The sequence below is a fragment of the Mobula birostris genome, chromosome 1 (genome assembly GCF_030028105.1).
Source record: "Mobula birostris isolate sMobBir1 chromosome 1, sMobBir1.hap1, whole genome shotgun sequence".
Taxonomy (NCBI): Eukaryota; Metazoa; Chordata; class Chondrichthyes; order Myliobatiformes; family Myliobatidae; genus Mobula; species Mobula birostris.
In genome coordinates, this window is record NC_092370.1 from 121,357,655 (window position 1) to 121,373,631 (window position 15,977).

Here is a 15,977-nt window from a genome sequence, read left to right on the forward strand (position 1 = left end):
GATAGTGACGTACACTAATCCCACTTGCTCGCATTAAGCCTTTTCTATCCAAGCACCTGTTAAGTACTGTAATTGTATCTGTATCTAATTGTAAACGATCTTCCAAAAAATGGAAACTCTTCCTGTGTTTACTAGTCTCTGTCACCCTTCAGGCCTTGTACCAACCCACTCCATTCTTTTCTTCCTGATGACTGCATCCTTGCAGATCTCACTCTGCTCTTCTCAGTCCATTCGCTGAGAAGTGTGTGTGTCTGAGAAAGGAGATTGGAACTGTTCTATCCACCGTTCACAGAACTTCCCCCCGGATCCCCTCAGTGCAACAACAGCATGACCACTTTACACTACACCGAATTTCTAATTGTGTTCTTTCTTGTAAAAATTGTGCACAGTTTATGTCCAATTTATGTATTTCCTGTGAATCACATGCAGCTAATGCGATATGCCTGTGGTGCTGCTGCAAATGGGTTTGTCATTGCACCTGTGCATATGTACACTTGTGCAATGACAATAAACTTGACTTTGACTTTGAAGCTCCTCAACCTTGTATCCCTTTAAGATTATTGGCCATTTAGAAACCTCATTCTGCAAAGATTTTGTGTGGAGGTTCACTTGTTTGAAGTCACCAATGCTAGCAGGGAACGATTAATGTAATTTGTTGTAATCCACTTTAGCCCTGATCACAGCCTGCACCTCCATGAACCATACCACCGACCTACACCTGCCCTCCCAAACTGATTTAGGAAGTTACAGATTAGCCCACCCTGTCACAGATCCAGCATTCAGAGACTAGCTCCAGCATCTTATTTCCATTGTGTCCTAATCCCTTGATAATATCACTATGTCTACTTCACACATCTGTACAGTCTCTCCAGACCAAATCTCTACAGGCCCATCTGATGGATCCCATGTATATTCCCTGCCAATGGACCTGAAATACAGCCCTTTACAACAGATCCTACACCCAGCTCCCTTCAATGGAATCTGCACTGTCCTTTCCAGTGGATCTTACATACAGCCCCTTCTGATTGGGTCATCATACAGACATAATGTATCCTAAATACAATCCCTTCTAATAGAAGTCCAGTCCCTCATCGAATCCTGATCAAGGCTTTCAGGCCAAAACCCTCCTATGTTTATTCTCCTCCATAGATGTGCCTGACATTTTGAGTTCCTGCAGCACCTCGTGTGTCTTGCTTCAAGATTACCAGCATCTGCAGAACCTCTTGTGTTTATGATTAGCTGCTCCACTGCGGCCTCTTCAAAGGCACACCTGAAGAAGTTAAAATCTTCTCTTCAACGGGAGTTCAGTGAGACCCTCTCTCACTGCTCACACTCTGTAATCCCTGCTGCTCTCCCAGTCCTGACGAAGGTTCTGAGCTCAAAACACCGATTATTTACTCCCCTTTATAGATGCTGCCTGACCTGCTGAGCTCCTCCAGCATTTTGTGGGTGTTGCCCTTCCAATGGATTCTATATACATCCCCTCCCAATGGAGACAGTCCCTTCCGACACACCCTCCATGCTTCCTCCCGATTGTGCCTTAACAACTCCCCAGGCTGACGCCCACTTACCTGTTTCCACCTGCACCTCCACACCTTCTCCCAAACGGTTGGGACCGTCCTCACCCAGTCCCGGGGCTGCCGCGCCTTCCAGGGCCGAGGTGGAGCTGGGGGTGCCGAGCCGGCTGTTGGGTGTAGACTCCCAGTCGCTGACTGAGCCCAGCCCTTCAGCCCGACCCCTAGCATCCGCCTCACTCCGCCTGTTCCTCCTGTGGACCCTGGAGTGGAGCACCAGCTGATGGTAAGTCCGGAACGCCTTGCCACACTCTGGACACTCCGTGCTTTTGCCCTGTGGCAGCATGCCACCGAGGCTTAGTCCGGAATCGTTCCTCCGGCAACCCTTGCCCATCATTCCATTGTGCCGCTTCCCGCAACCATTGCCCTCCGTGCCCTCTTCCCGCTTACGCTTCTCACTGGTGGCGAGGGCATGCTCCCCTTTCCCTCTGTCGCCGGTCGCCTCAGTATCCAAAGGACGCTCGTCCGACCCTCCATTGCACCGGTACTCGGCCGCTTCTCCCGCTTCTGCCCTACAGGCCAAAGTCCACGCTTGGTAACTACTGACAGGATCCAGCTCCGCCAGCCCTTTCGCCAACAGGCGGTCAGTAAAATTCTCGAGTGACACCGCAGGCCTCAGATCCAGGCATCTGAGGAAGCGATCCTTTGTGGAGCTGTCACTGACCTCCGCTGGCAGCTTTCCAGGACAGTCCTGATATACCCTAGAGTGGAGCTTCCCATGTTTGATAAGGCTTTGCCGGCTTGGGAAGAGGTAGCCGCACTGCATGCAGATCTCGTACTGGGAGAAGGTGAGACCCATTGCGTCCTCCTGCACTACGTCGTTGATGGTGGCCAAGCCCTCAGCGTCACCCCGCCTGGCTTTGCTCTTGCTGCCGCTCCTGGCGGCGTGCACCTTCATATGGTTCTTGAGGAACCAGCGCTCCTTGAACCTGCGCCCGCACACAGAGCAGCCGTGCTCCAGCGAACCACTGTGCTTCCTCATGTGGGCCTTCAGGCACCAGGCCTGGGAGAAGGTCTGCTGGCACGTGCCACACGTGAGCTCCCCGGCCCGCTGCTTGGCCTGGCCCTTCTCGCCGGGGCTTTCCTGCACCTCCGGGGTAATGTGGACCCTCTCGATGTGGCTCAGGAAATGGTCGTCCCTCAGGGTGGAGTAGTCGCACAGCCTGCACTTGTACAGCCTGTGGAAGAGATGCTTATGTTGATCCAGCTGCTCTTGGTTCTCGAAGGCTCTTCCGCAGCCCTGGCACCATAACGTGGAGGTGAGGGGCTCCCTCTCCTTCAGCCTCCGCAACATCACCTTCCCATGATCCTCCCTGACCAGCCCATCCTCGGGAGAACTGCCACGCACTCCCGCAGCCTGGGCTTCCGCTCTCCGCCGACCTCCCGCGCCCGCCTCTTGACCCTCGCTTAGGTCGTCCATACGATGAGTGCGGATGTGTATCTTGAGGTTGCCTTTCTGGGAAGTCCTGTGCTCACAGTAAGGGCACTTGTAGGGCTTCTCGCCGGTGTGCGTCCGCATGTGGACCGACAGCACGCTGAAGAACGTGAAGTGCTTCCCGCAAATGGAGCACGTAAACTTCTCAGTCTTCCTTTCGTCTCCATCGGGGTGGGCCTGGCGGCACACCCTCAGGGCTTCTGCCACTACCTCTTCAGTAGTTTCTGCATCCGTGCCGGCTTCCTCCTCCGTCGTTACCATCCTCTTCCTGAGACACTTGCTCAAAGGCAACATTCTGGGTGATCTACAGGACGACTCCTCCATGGTTTGCTCCTGGGCACCCATTAGTTGTATCACCAACACCCTTCCACCCCTTCAATCACCATTGTCCAGCAGCCAAGACTTGCAGGAAGTCCCTGATGTTACCTCTTTGGTTAGTTCTACTGGCGTAGTCAATGGATCATCACTTTCAATCGATTACACAGATCTAGAAATAAAGGAAGAGACAAAAAAATTAAATTGCTGTCACCTAATGTGGTGAAGCATCAGTTCCCTGTAGGAAAACCCTCCAAAGGTCACCGATAGCTTCTCCTAGTCTAAACATCTAGAGACCATGGCCAGCAAAGCTCACCAGCATCTCTTCTTCCTTAGAAAGCTAAAGAAATTGGGCTTGTTCCTATTGACCCTCACTAATTTTTATAGATGCACCACAGATAGCACCCTACCCCGATGCATTATGGCATAGGATGCTAATGACACTGGATGAGGCTGTAAGAAACTGCAGAGATTTGTGGACACCGCACTACATGTCATGGAAACCAACATCCCTTCATGGACTCTGTCTACATTTCTCACTGCCTTGGTAAAGAAGCCAATGTTACGAAAGACACCTCCCACCCCAGATATTTGTTCTCCTCTCCCCCCACCCGTTAGGCAGAAGATACAAAAGCCTAAGAGCACATGTCACCATGCTGAAGGGAAGCTTCTACCCCACTGTTATAAGACTACTGAATGGTCCCTGAGTACAATAAGGTTGACTCGTCACCACACAATCTATCTCATTATGCCCTTGCACCTTATTATCTACCTGCACTGCATTTTCTCTCTAACTCTAACACATGATCGCTCTTCCCTTGCACTACCTCAATGCACTGAAGTGATGAAATGAGAGATTAGCTTTATTTGTCACATGTATATCGAAACAATAGAACATAGTGAAATAAGTCATTTGCAACAGTGACCAATACAGTCTGAAGATAGGCTGGGGCAGCACCCACAGGTGTTGCCATGCTTCTGGTGCCAACATAGCATGCTCATAACTCACTAACACTAAGCCCTACGTCTGAGGAATTTGGCAGAAAATCATAGCGCCCAGAGGAAGCCCACACAGTCACAGGGAGAACGTACAAAACTCTTTATAGACAGCGGTGGGAACTGAATCGTAATTGGTGATCGTTGGTGCTGTAAAGCACTGCGCTAGCTGCTAACCTACTGTGCTGCCCAATTGATCCGCATGGATGGCACAAATAAACAAAGTTTTGCATTACACCTCAGTACATGTGACAAAAATAAATCAGTTTACTAATTAACAAGCAGCAAATTACTAATGAAGTAAAGGATCATGATAAAACCTTACAAATTAAGAACAAGAAGTGCTTTACAAACTGGGGGATGGATGAGGGATATGAATTTTAGAATTCCTTATCCTAAGGAATTGTGGATGTCTTAATCACTGTGTAAACTGGCTGAGATTACCATTCCTTCAAGAGTTTATGTGTTGACATTATAGAGCTCAAATTGCATTGTCAGAATAGCCAAGGAAATCTATCAATACTTACTGTTGGTATATGTTGGCAGAACTATTCCTGCCCACATCCTGCAGCACAGAACCTAAGAGTTAACAAGGATGGAAGGGAAGTGGGGAGCTAACAAATGTTTGGTGATGCAAAATAATAAGAAACATTTTCCTGAATCAATAATTATAAATGATCAGATATTGCAAGTCTTCTTGTGAGTAAGCAGTGTCCTTGCCAAGAATACTTTTTGATTAAATACAGCCTGGGCAAACCGCTGAAAACCCTAAATGGAAGGGATTAAATTAAAGCAGCTTAACATGCAGAGGTCACAGTCAGGCATATATCATGATAAAGTTCCAAAATTTACAGCACCATTAGGTCAAATTGAGTTTATGGTCAAGTGCACAAGTACGGTTGAAGTATAGGGACAATGAAAAACTTGCTTATAGCTTTATCATAGGCACACAGATTCAGACAATATACAGAACATAAAATATACATAAATTATACAAGGTAGTGAAGGAAAAAGAATGTGCAAGACAAGACAGTGTGTAAAAAAATATACAATCAGAGACAAGTCCATGGTAGTCTGCAGCGTCTGTTGATCAGCTAGGATTAGGTTGTGCAGATTAGTTCAATAACCTGGTGGTTGTAAGGAAGTCACTGTTCCTGAACCTGGTAGTTCAAGTTCAAGGTTATTGTCATTCAACCATACACGTGTACAACACCAAATGAAACACTGTTCTTCTGGACACAGTACATATAACTCACACACAACACATAAGCTAACAAGTAATAAAATATGTTCCAGAAGACTGACATTCAGCATAAGATCCATTTATGAGGCAAGTTAAAAAGTAAATAGTATAGTGCAACTAGCACTTCATAAGTGATGAAACCTAGGTGGCTGCAGGGAGGTCAGGAGTCTCACGGCCTGCGGGAAGAAGCTGTTTCCTATACTATCAGTCCTTGTCCTATTGCTACGGTACCTTCTGTCTGATGGTAGGGAATCAAAGAGATTTGTGGACAGATAGGAGGGATCATCGATAATGCCAATTGCACTCCCTATGCAATATTCCTGATAAATATCTCCGATGGGTGGAAGAGGGACCCCAAAGATCCTCTCAGTAGTCCTTGCAATACTTTGTAGAGTGTTACAGTCAGATACCTTGCAATTCCCGTACCAGACGATAATACAGCTGGTCAGGACACTCTCAATGGTGCTCTTGTAAAAATGCATTAGAATGGGGAAGTGAAGCCTCGCTTGTCTCAATTTACTCAGGAAGTGGGGATGTTGCTGTGCTTTCTTGACTAGGGAGGCGGTGTTGAGGGACAGTGTGAGACCATCCATGCACTCCTAGAAACTTGATGCTCCTAACTCGCTCCATGCAGGAGCCACGTATGTGCAGTAAGGAGGCTGCACCTTTCTAAAGTCCATAATCATCTCTCTAGTCTTGTCCATGTTGAGACTCAGGTTGTGTTTGCACCATTCTACCTGCAGTTCCACTTCTTCCCTCTATGCTGTCTTGTCATCATTACTGATGAAGCCAACCACTGTTGTGTCATCAGTGAATTTGATGATTTGGTTTGAACTGGATCTAGCAGTATAGTCATGCATGAACAGCAGTCGGCTGAGTAAGCAGCCCTGGGGACACTAGTGAGTGTGATGGAACTGGAATTGTTGCTGCCAACACAGACTGTGCTTTTTCTATCAAGAAGTCTAACATCCTGTTGCAGAGAGATGTGTTGAAACCCAGTGAGGACAGACTACCCACCAGTTTCTGAGGGATGATCATATTAAACAGTGAGCTGAAGTTGATAAACAGCATCCTGGTATATGAGGCACCATTTTTCAGACTGGACAGGTCAGAGTGGAGGGCAGAGACTATAGCATTGTCAGTGGACCAGTCTGAGTGATAAGCAAATTGGAAAGTGTGGAAAGGTGGCGTGGGATCTCATGTTTCTGTACCTCCTGTCTTTCAGTCAGAAGAGGGTATGGTCTGGAAAGTGGTGATGCCTGATGATAGATGTCCATCATCCATCAGGGGAAAGGGTGAATTTGCCCTTTAGTTTTGGCTAAATGTCACCAGATGCCAAGGATATCTCCATTGCAATTCCATGCCTGAACAAGGCAGGTAACTGCAGCTGTCTTTGCCAAGCAGGATGGAATGTTGCACATTAAGGGAGAGGGATTGTGGGACTGTGATGTCAGGGGGGCTTTTGGGCCTGTTCAAAGCAGAGGTTCGCACAGAGGGAACAGAGATTATTGTTCCAAAACAGACAGCATTTCTAATATTGGCTTTTTAAAAAATATCTCGATGAAATGATTGAAGTGCAATCAATGTTGAAATCCAGAATAATGGCATCACTAGACAAGATGGTATGATTTTCATCCACACCATGTTAGAAACCACATAACCTGTTTTAGGGATACCAAAAAATAACCCAAATATCAGAGAGAATGATTCTGCTGTTCTCCAAAATAATGTGTGCAAAATATCCATCAGTCCCCAGCCTTAAACATACTCAACTCTCGGAGTTTGAGAATTCCAAAGATTCACAAACTACTATGTGGAAAGGTTTCTTCCTCTCTCAGTCTGAAATACAGCTGCTTGCTTAATCAGAGTCCAGCCATCTCCCCACCCTCTCCAGATGTATGTTTACCCCTCATTCCAAACCCCCTGAATCCATTACTGGCAGTGCCTTAATTCTAAACCTGCTCTCCTTGGTTCCCTATCCCTCTGTGATCTTGCTCTCTCCTCTCTTAGTATCCATCTTCAGTCCAGTACCTCTCAAAGCACCAATGCTACATAAACTCTGAGCTCTCGAACGTACCTAATTTAACAGCCCCAGTAATGCAGTTTAATGTGGCAAACATCAAAGCACTTGAGTCCCCTTCATCAGCCTCAGTATCTCTCTTCTTCAAACTCCTAGAAATTAAGTCCTACCATTACTCTAATCTCTCCTAACGATGTGCAGTGTCAAAGTTTCTCTTTGATTAACAACTCTGATGAATCAATTTGGTGCTTGTAGCGAAGTACTGTGCTGTTACATCCGAAATGTGGTTGCTGTTTCAACACAGAAAATGCAGCTATTTGTGCAAGAAAGTTCCTGCAGTAATCAACAGATAATCAACTATGTGCACACCACTGGCCACACCTTCTCCTCCCCACCCCTCTTGGCTACTCCCTCTATAACTCTCTGGTCCACTCGTCCCTCCCCACCTACCACTCCCTAACCCAGGGTAATTTCCTCTGCAACCACAGGAGGCCCCTACATCTGCACTCATGCCTCATTCTAGGGCATGTGTTCTCAACTTGGGGTCCATGAACTTGGATGAGAAAAAAATTACATCTTTATTCTCACTAACCTTTAACTGAAATTTAGTGTTTCCTTCAATTATAAATGTAGGCACCAAACCACAGTAGTATTAGCAGTACCTGTGACTTTGTCACCAATAGAAATCACAGATGTTATCATATCACATTACAGTTGTTCAAATATCTCAAAATATCATTTATGGCATGCTCACCACTACTTCAAAATTACAGTAATTATTAGACTCTGCATGGGGCAGAGTTAAGGATTTTTGTAATATGGATAGGTTACAATTCTAGACCAGGCAAACTCAAACACATCTGACAGTTCGAATAACTGCTGAATTGTGTTATTTAAAGCAATATCTATTATTACTGACAGGTTGTGAAGTAATACAGGTCATGCACCATGTTCTAAGTTCTGTGAGCCAGCAGAGGATCTTCCTTTTTTTTTTGTTTTTCTCTTCTTACTTACGTTTTGTACACTGTCTGTGTTATGAAGTAAAGACGTGCACACACAGTATGTCTTACAAGTGGTGTTCATATATTATTATTCCATGAAAATACAGCACATTTTAAAAATAGCTTTGTGAGAATACTGTGAATGATATCAGAAATGAGAACCATTATTTCTAGGAAGGCACCAAAAGCTACACGACTCCACACACAACAACAGCCAAACTCCAGGAAGACGCCTGAGCTACTGATGTAACTCTTGTGTCTATCCGAGTATCTAAAAGCTTTACAAAAAATACTGAGTGTCAAAAAATGCCAATTGAATTAAATATTTTCTTTTAGCTTATATTATATATATATAGATTTTTTTTTAATTTTGCAAACCATTTTTTCAAAGAAAAGGAAGCATGATGAGAAACAACACACATAAAAAATGCTGGTGAACGCAGCAGGCCAGGCAGCATCTATAGGAAGAGGTACAGTCGACGTTTTGGGCCGAGACCCTTCGTCAGGACTAACTGAAAGAAGAGATAGTTAGAGATTTGAAAGGGGGAGGGGGAGATCCGAAATGATAGGAGAGGACAGGAGGGGGAGGGATGGAGCTAACAGCTGGAAAGTTGTTTGGCAAAAGGGATACAAGGCTGGAGAATGGAGAGGATCATGGGACGGGAGGCCTAGGGAGAAAGAAAGCAGGGGGGTGGGGAAAGCCCAGAGGATGGGCAAGGAGTTATAGTCCCCTCTCCTGTCCTCTCCTATCATTTCGGATCTCCTCCTCCTCCTCCCTCTTCCAAATCTCTTACTATCTCTTCTTTCAGTTAGTCCTGACGAAGGGTCTAGGCCCGAAACATCAACTGTACCTCTTCCTATAGATGCTGCCTGGCCTGCTGCGTTCCACTAGCACTTTTTATGTGTGTTGCTTGAATTTCCAGCATCTGCAGATGAAAAAGCATGATGAAAAAGTTGGGACACTTTCAAAACTTGGATTTACTATTTCACAAAAAAACCTTTTCTTGAAGCATTCTATAAAGTTGCTTACCAGACTGCCAAACAAAAGAAGCCCCACACTATTGGAGAGACTTTAGAAAAGCCACGTGCACTGGAAATGGTCGAGCTGCTTTATGGAGTGGAACAGAGGAGAAAACTGTAAATGGTCCCCTTATCAAATATCGTGATACGTCCTAGAATAGTTGATATTGCTTTAAAATTTTGAAGCAGGTTATTGAGGAATTGGTAGCCTCACAATTCCTGTTCAATATGCTACTGGATGAAACTACAGACATCTCTCAATATAGTCAGCTCCTTGTTTTTGTTCGTCAAGCGCATGCTGATGCCATCAAAGAAGAATTCTTATTTTCCGAGTTCCTTTTGAAGCTACAAAGGCCATCAAAAATTTGGAAATATTAAAAAGTTTTTTTTTTGCCAAACACAACTTTGACTGGAAAGAAAAACTTCATACTCTTTGCACAGATGGAGCTCCTGTGATGCTTAGTACTACATCTGGTTTTGCTGCTTTAATGAAAAAGGAAGCTCTTCACATCATGGTCACTCATGGCTTTTTTTACACAGACATGCACTAGCAACAAAGACTCTTCCAACAACCCTGACAGAAGTTTTGTCAACAGACATAAATGTCATCAACTTTATTTGAAGCAGGTCTCAGAATACATGCACTTTTAAGAGACTTTGTCAAGAAATGGGTGCAGAATATGAAGTGCTTCTCCACCACACTGAAGTTCACTGGCTTTCAAGAGGACAAGTGTTAAAGCGCTCCTTCAACCGAAGGACAGAAGTTTCACTTTTTCTGAAAGAAAAAGAAAACCCACTCTTGGGACAGATTGAAAAAAAAGGATTGTATCCATGGTTTGGCTTACCTGGAAAATATTTTTAACCATATGAATGAAATAAACCTTTCATTTCAAGCTCCAGAAGTCACCATTATGGATGCAACATCGCTACAAATCTTTTCTGCACTCTTCCCAACTTAATGGCATCTTTCCTATACCAACATGACCAAAATTTAACACAATAATCGAGATAGAATCTCATCAACATCTGGTATAACTGCAACAGGTGGTGCTGCTGACAAATAGTTCCAGGGACCCAGGTTTGAAACTGATCTCGGCCAGATGACCACAACGTTGTTCAAAGTGTAGAACTTCTCAGAGGAGGCAACACAAGTGAGGGACATGGTGGCACAGCAGAGAAATGTTGCTTCTACACTCCAGGGGCCCTGGTTCAATCCTAGCTCTAGGTGCTCTCTGTGTGGAGTTCACACATTCTCCCCATGTCCATCTGTGTTCCCTCGGGTGCTCCTGTCTTCTTCCACATCCCAAACATAAGTGAATTGGCCCCTTAGTGTAGCTAGAAGACAAAAGAATCAAAGATGATTTGATGGACAAGGAAATAAGAGTGGGAGAGAGTAAATGGCAAGGAAATATGAGGAGTTATTAAACCTTATGTGTTATAATATGTAAATAAAAGATGTTGTACTGATGCACCCAGCTCTCTCCCGGGTGTGTAAATGTTCCTTTGGCTCTATTTTCAGAAAGTAGCAGGGAGTGCTTCTCAAGAGTCTGAGGCCAATACTCAACATTAATACCCAGCACCTGGTCTGGTCAGCATCATACTGCTGTTTGTGGGATCCTGCCCTATGCAGATTGGTTTTGACATTTCCAATATTAAAGCAATAATTGTACTTCGAAAAGTACTCAAGTGACAGACATCCTAAACTGGGACATAAAAGATGCATCTTTGTAAGTAGGGCAACTAATCCCAATAAAGGTCAAAGAATCATTTCTGTAGTCCTAGCCCAATATTTATTCCCTGAAGCCACGCCATAAAGCTAGATTATTCTGTATTGGTCAGGTTGCAGTATATGAGATCGTGCTGTTCACACATTTGGTACCATGTCTATTTTTGGCCTTCAGGATGCCATTTACACAATGAATGTGTGCTTTTGAGTTCCATACAGCCATCTCAAAGTTACCGGTAGCATACATACCCTATTTTTCAATTTGATCCACTGATTGTGGTTGTTTGTGCTCCAGTTTGGGAAATCTGATCATCTGGCTGTCAATATTGAGCACCCCTATTAGAAGGGCTGCCACAAGAAAGCAGCATCCATTATTAGGGACCCTGCTCCCACCATCCAGGCCATTCTCTCTTCATGCTGTTGCCATCAGGAAGGAGGAACAGGAGCCTTAGGTCCCACACCACCAGGTTCAGGAACAGTTATTATTCTTCAACCATCAGCTTCCTGAACCAGTGTGGATAACATCACTCACTTCAATTCTGAACTGATTTTACAACCTTTTCAAGGACTCTACATTTCATGTTCTCAGTATTATTTATTTATTCGTGGATTTATTATTATTTGTCGTAGTAGTAGTATTAGTATAACTCTTCATTCGCACTTCAATTGTTCTTTGTGTGTAGTTTTTCATTGACTCTATTGTATTTCTTTATTCTACTGTGAATGTCTGCAAGAAAATGAACCTATATAGTATAGGGTGACATATATATACTTCGATAACAAATTTATTTGAACTTTGAACTTCCTCCTCTTCCTTCTTTCTTCCCTCTCTCTGACCTTTCTTCTCCCTTTTCTCTCCCTTTGGCCTGAAATGGCCAGTTTTGCAACAACCAGGCAACTGAAATAATTAAAAAAATCTGCAAACAGTGAACAGAGCCAAAATTTAATGCTTTGTTTGCACTTCCATCATATCATCACACCTAACTTGCACTCACTTGTGCAAGCCTCCACTTTTTGGAAGTTATCTTCAGACTTCTGGCAACTTGACTGCTACACTCAATGATCCATTGCAAGTAAACAGCGAGGCCCTTATATTACTTATGATTAAAAAATACCAGTCTGTAATTTAGTGCACAATTGAACAAACTGAACTAAGTACTGTTACTTTTTTTGGTCTGTTTTTGATCATCATAGCTAAGACACTCAATTACCACTCACAAAATGCTGGTGGAACGCAGCAGGCCAGGCGGCATCTATAGGAAGAGGTACAGTCGACGTTTCGGGTCAAGACCCTGTGTCAGGACTAATGGAAAAAAGAGATAGTAAAAGATTTGATTCCACCAGCATTTTATGTGTGTTGCTTGAATTTCCAGCATCTGCAGATTTTCTCGTGTTTGTGTTTTTAAGACACTCAGTTGCTCATTTTCTCTGTGCAGTCTATTCCTGCTATTAATCTTAAGTAATACTCATGCTCCGGCAGAAATCCTTAGGTCACGCATAGCCATACCAGCACTTTGAGAAGGCTTTCTTATTAGCATTTCCCCATATGCATTCTACCCATTGCACCCCTCAGGATTATTGAGAATCACAGTGCTGGTCCACTGCTTTCTAGTTTAGCAGTGTGTGGTAAACCATGTATATATGTTGTAACTCGGTTGCCTGTCTGGACACACCCCCCTGCTGACTGCCCCTGTGGCTCCTCCCACAGAGTCCTGTATAAAGGTGTTCGCCTTGCCCCTCCCCCTCAGTCCGGGGGCAGACACTCACTGTGGAGGTCGTATTGTACAGCGAATAAAAGCCTTTCAGTATTTTACCAAACCTCAGTCTTTTGGAGTAATTGAAGGTGCTTCAATTTTATTTGCTGTACAGAGACCAGCCGAACTACGACGGCGCGATGAACGCACTCAAAAGACAATACCTGCCGCCGATAAACAGCGTCTATGCTCGGCATCGCTTAGCGACCGGCAACAACGGTCCGGGGAATTGAGTACTGAGTTTGTCCGGGCCCTACAGACACTCGTGCGGGTCTGCAATTGCCAGGAGCTGACGGCGGCGCAGCATGCAGAACTCCTAGTGAGAGACGCCTTCGTTACGGGGACCAGGTCAGTGTACGTGCGCCAGCGGCTGCTGGAAAAAGCCGATCTTACCCTAAGTTCAGCAATGGAGCTGGCTGATACATTGGAGGCCGCTCTGCATAACTCCAAGGCTCTCCAGGCACGCGATTCCCTGATGGCCACGTGGGCACCGTAGACCCCGCAACCCGCCGGCGAATCGACCTCGGCTGCAGCCAGTCGTGAGTCTGTGAAGTGCTACTTCTGCGGACTGGAGAAGTACCCCCGGAAACGCTGCGCGGCCCGACAAGCTACCTGTTCCAGCTGCGGAAAGAAGGGCCACTTCGCCAAGGTCTGTAAGTCAAAACCGCGAGCGGGATCGAGCAGCGCCGCGTGCAAGACATGGGGGCTGCCATCTTCCCTGCATGCCGCCACCACGTGCGAGACATGGGGGCGGCCAACTTGGTCGGCGCCACCTCCCACCACCTACGACCAACGGGTGCTCACGGGCCATCCCACCGCGCCGGACCAAGACAGCGACCCCACCCTGGCTTCGGTGACCCTCGACCAAAGCGCTCCCCACCAGCTCACAAGGTCAACGATGGACATCCTGGTGGAGGGGCACAGGACAAGCTGCCTGTTTGACACAGGCAGCACGGAGATTTTTATCCACCCGGCCACGGCGCAGCATTGCGGACTCATGATACGGCCGGTGAGTCAGAGGGTCACCATGGCCTCCGGGTCGCATTCAACAGACATCCGGGGGGGTTGTGTAGCGACGCTAGTGGTGCAGGGCACAGAATATCGGGACTTTAAGTTACTGGTCTTGCCTCAACTGTGTGCCCCTGTGCTGTTGGGGTTGGACTTCCAGAGCCACCTGAAAAGCGTGACAATGAAGTATGATGGGCCCCTACCCTGAACACTCCGTGGTGACTATTGACCCCGTACCCACCAATGTATGTACCTACGAGGCACCGCGTACCCCAAACCCTATACAGACACCACACGACACTCCCATACCGGGCGCGACGCACACGCACGAGGGATTACCGACGCCTAACGTGCTGGCACCTGAAGTCAGGCCGGACCCAGCACAACCACCATCGCCGGTGCAATCACCGCCGGTGCTACGTAGATCACAGCGACGGACTCGACCGCCTGATAGACTTAACCTGTAAATATACTTCTTGTAAATATTGTCAGTCACTTCACTCCGCGGGACTCTTTTTTAAAAAAAGGAGGGGTGAATGTGGTAAACCATGTATATATGTTGTAACTCGGTTGCCTGTCTGGACACACCCCTCTGCTGACTGTCCCTGTGGCTCCTCCCACAGAGTCCTGTATAAAGGTGTTCGTCTTGCCCCTCCCCCTCAGTCCGGGGGCAGACACTCACTGTGGAGGTCGTATTGTACAGCAAGTAAAAGCCTTTCAGTATTTTACCAAACCTCAGTCTTTTGGAGTAATTGAAGGTGCTTCACAGTGCCACTTTACTAGCATTGAAATTATTTTCTTCCTGGAACGACGAGGAAGGTGCTTTTCATTCCACAATGAAAGAATATCTGAAGTGTGGAATATCAAGTGGTACAGCCATCAAGCAGGGAGGTCAGGAATTATTTATGTAGTTTGAATTAACAATTATGGCTAAGATATTAAACAGAGGTTGTTGACATTGAAATGAAGGAGGATGCAGAATGTCTCTGGCACTGTTCACTTTCCCCAGTGACCACAGCCATTACTGAGCTCTTGATAACCATCACTACTTGGTTACCATCTCGTCACCTTTCAGTACTGCGGGAGGAGTCTGCAGAAGTCGGAATGTAGAGCAACAGGCAGTGTGCTGGAGGAGCTCAGCAGGTCGCACAACATCTGTGGGAGGAAGGAAACTTGACAGTTTAGTGCGAAAAGTCCTGATGCAGGGTTTCCTCCCACTGATTCTGCTCGAGCTTGCTGATTCCCTTCAGCAGATGGTCTGCTGCAGCCTTCCTCATGAGCCTGCTGTGCCTGCGCTCACTACACAGCACCTGTGGGTGCACCACCAAAGTACACCAACTGTGAATTGGATGTGTTGTCATCACAACCAGCTCCTTACAAAAAAAAACTTTCTTCAGACCCAATGTAAATAAAAAAATGACATTCCTAATATAACACAGGTCAGGACAGAATATATCACAAAGTTTCACTGGAGTTCATTGCTTTCCCTTAAATAAAACAAATCTAACATTCCATATTGTAAAAATAAAACCAAATTCTTGGAATTTCTTTGGGACATTGAACCAGGTCATGAGTAAGCAAGAGGGGAAATATATGGCAATTGCAGTCCATGTGAATGTATGTTCACAAGATAATGCCATAAATAACCAATCTAGAGTCCTCCCAGAACAGAATAGAAGCCATGTTCACATCCCGTGGCCACTAAGCGATTCCACATGGAAATGTAGATGTTTTATTTATGACACCGAAGTATGCAACATGATCATTATGAGGTCAGATGTGAACAAAGCTGGCGGCAATGGTTCTATTGACATAACCTATTCTCATGTACGTACTCAGTACTGGATTTAATCCCATACACAAGCAAAGCTTTCATACAGAAATT

The 15,977-nt window shown here is 45.7% G+C and overlaps 1 protein-coding gene across 3 annotated transcripts in view; it reads right to left on the bottom strand.

Moving 5' to 3' along the window:
- znf516 (zinc finger protein 516) overlaps positions 1–15,977 on the bottom strand; it is a 143,323-nt gene that overhangs the window by 56,906 nt on the left and 70,440 nt on the right. For all 3 annotated transcript variants that reach the window (XM_072261523.1, XM_072261502.1, XM_072261513.1), the window contains one exon: positions 1,572–3,496. In XM_072261523.1, the coding sequence (XP_072117624.1) occupies positions 1,572–3,354 (1,783 nt within the window). In that variant the 5' untranslated portion in view covers positions 3,355–3,496. The remainder of the gene's footprint in view (positions 1–1,571; positions 3,497–15,977) is intronic.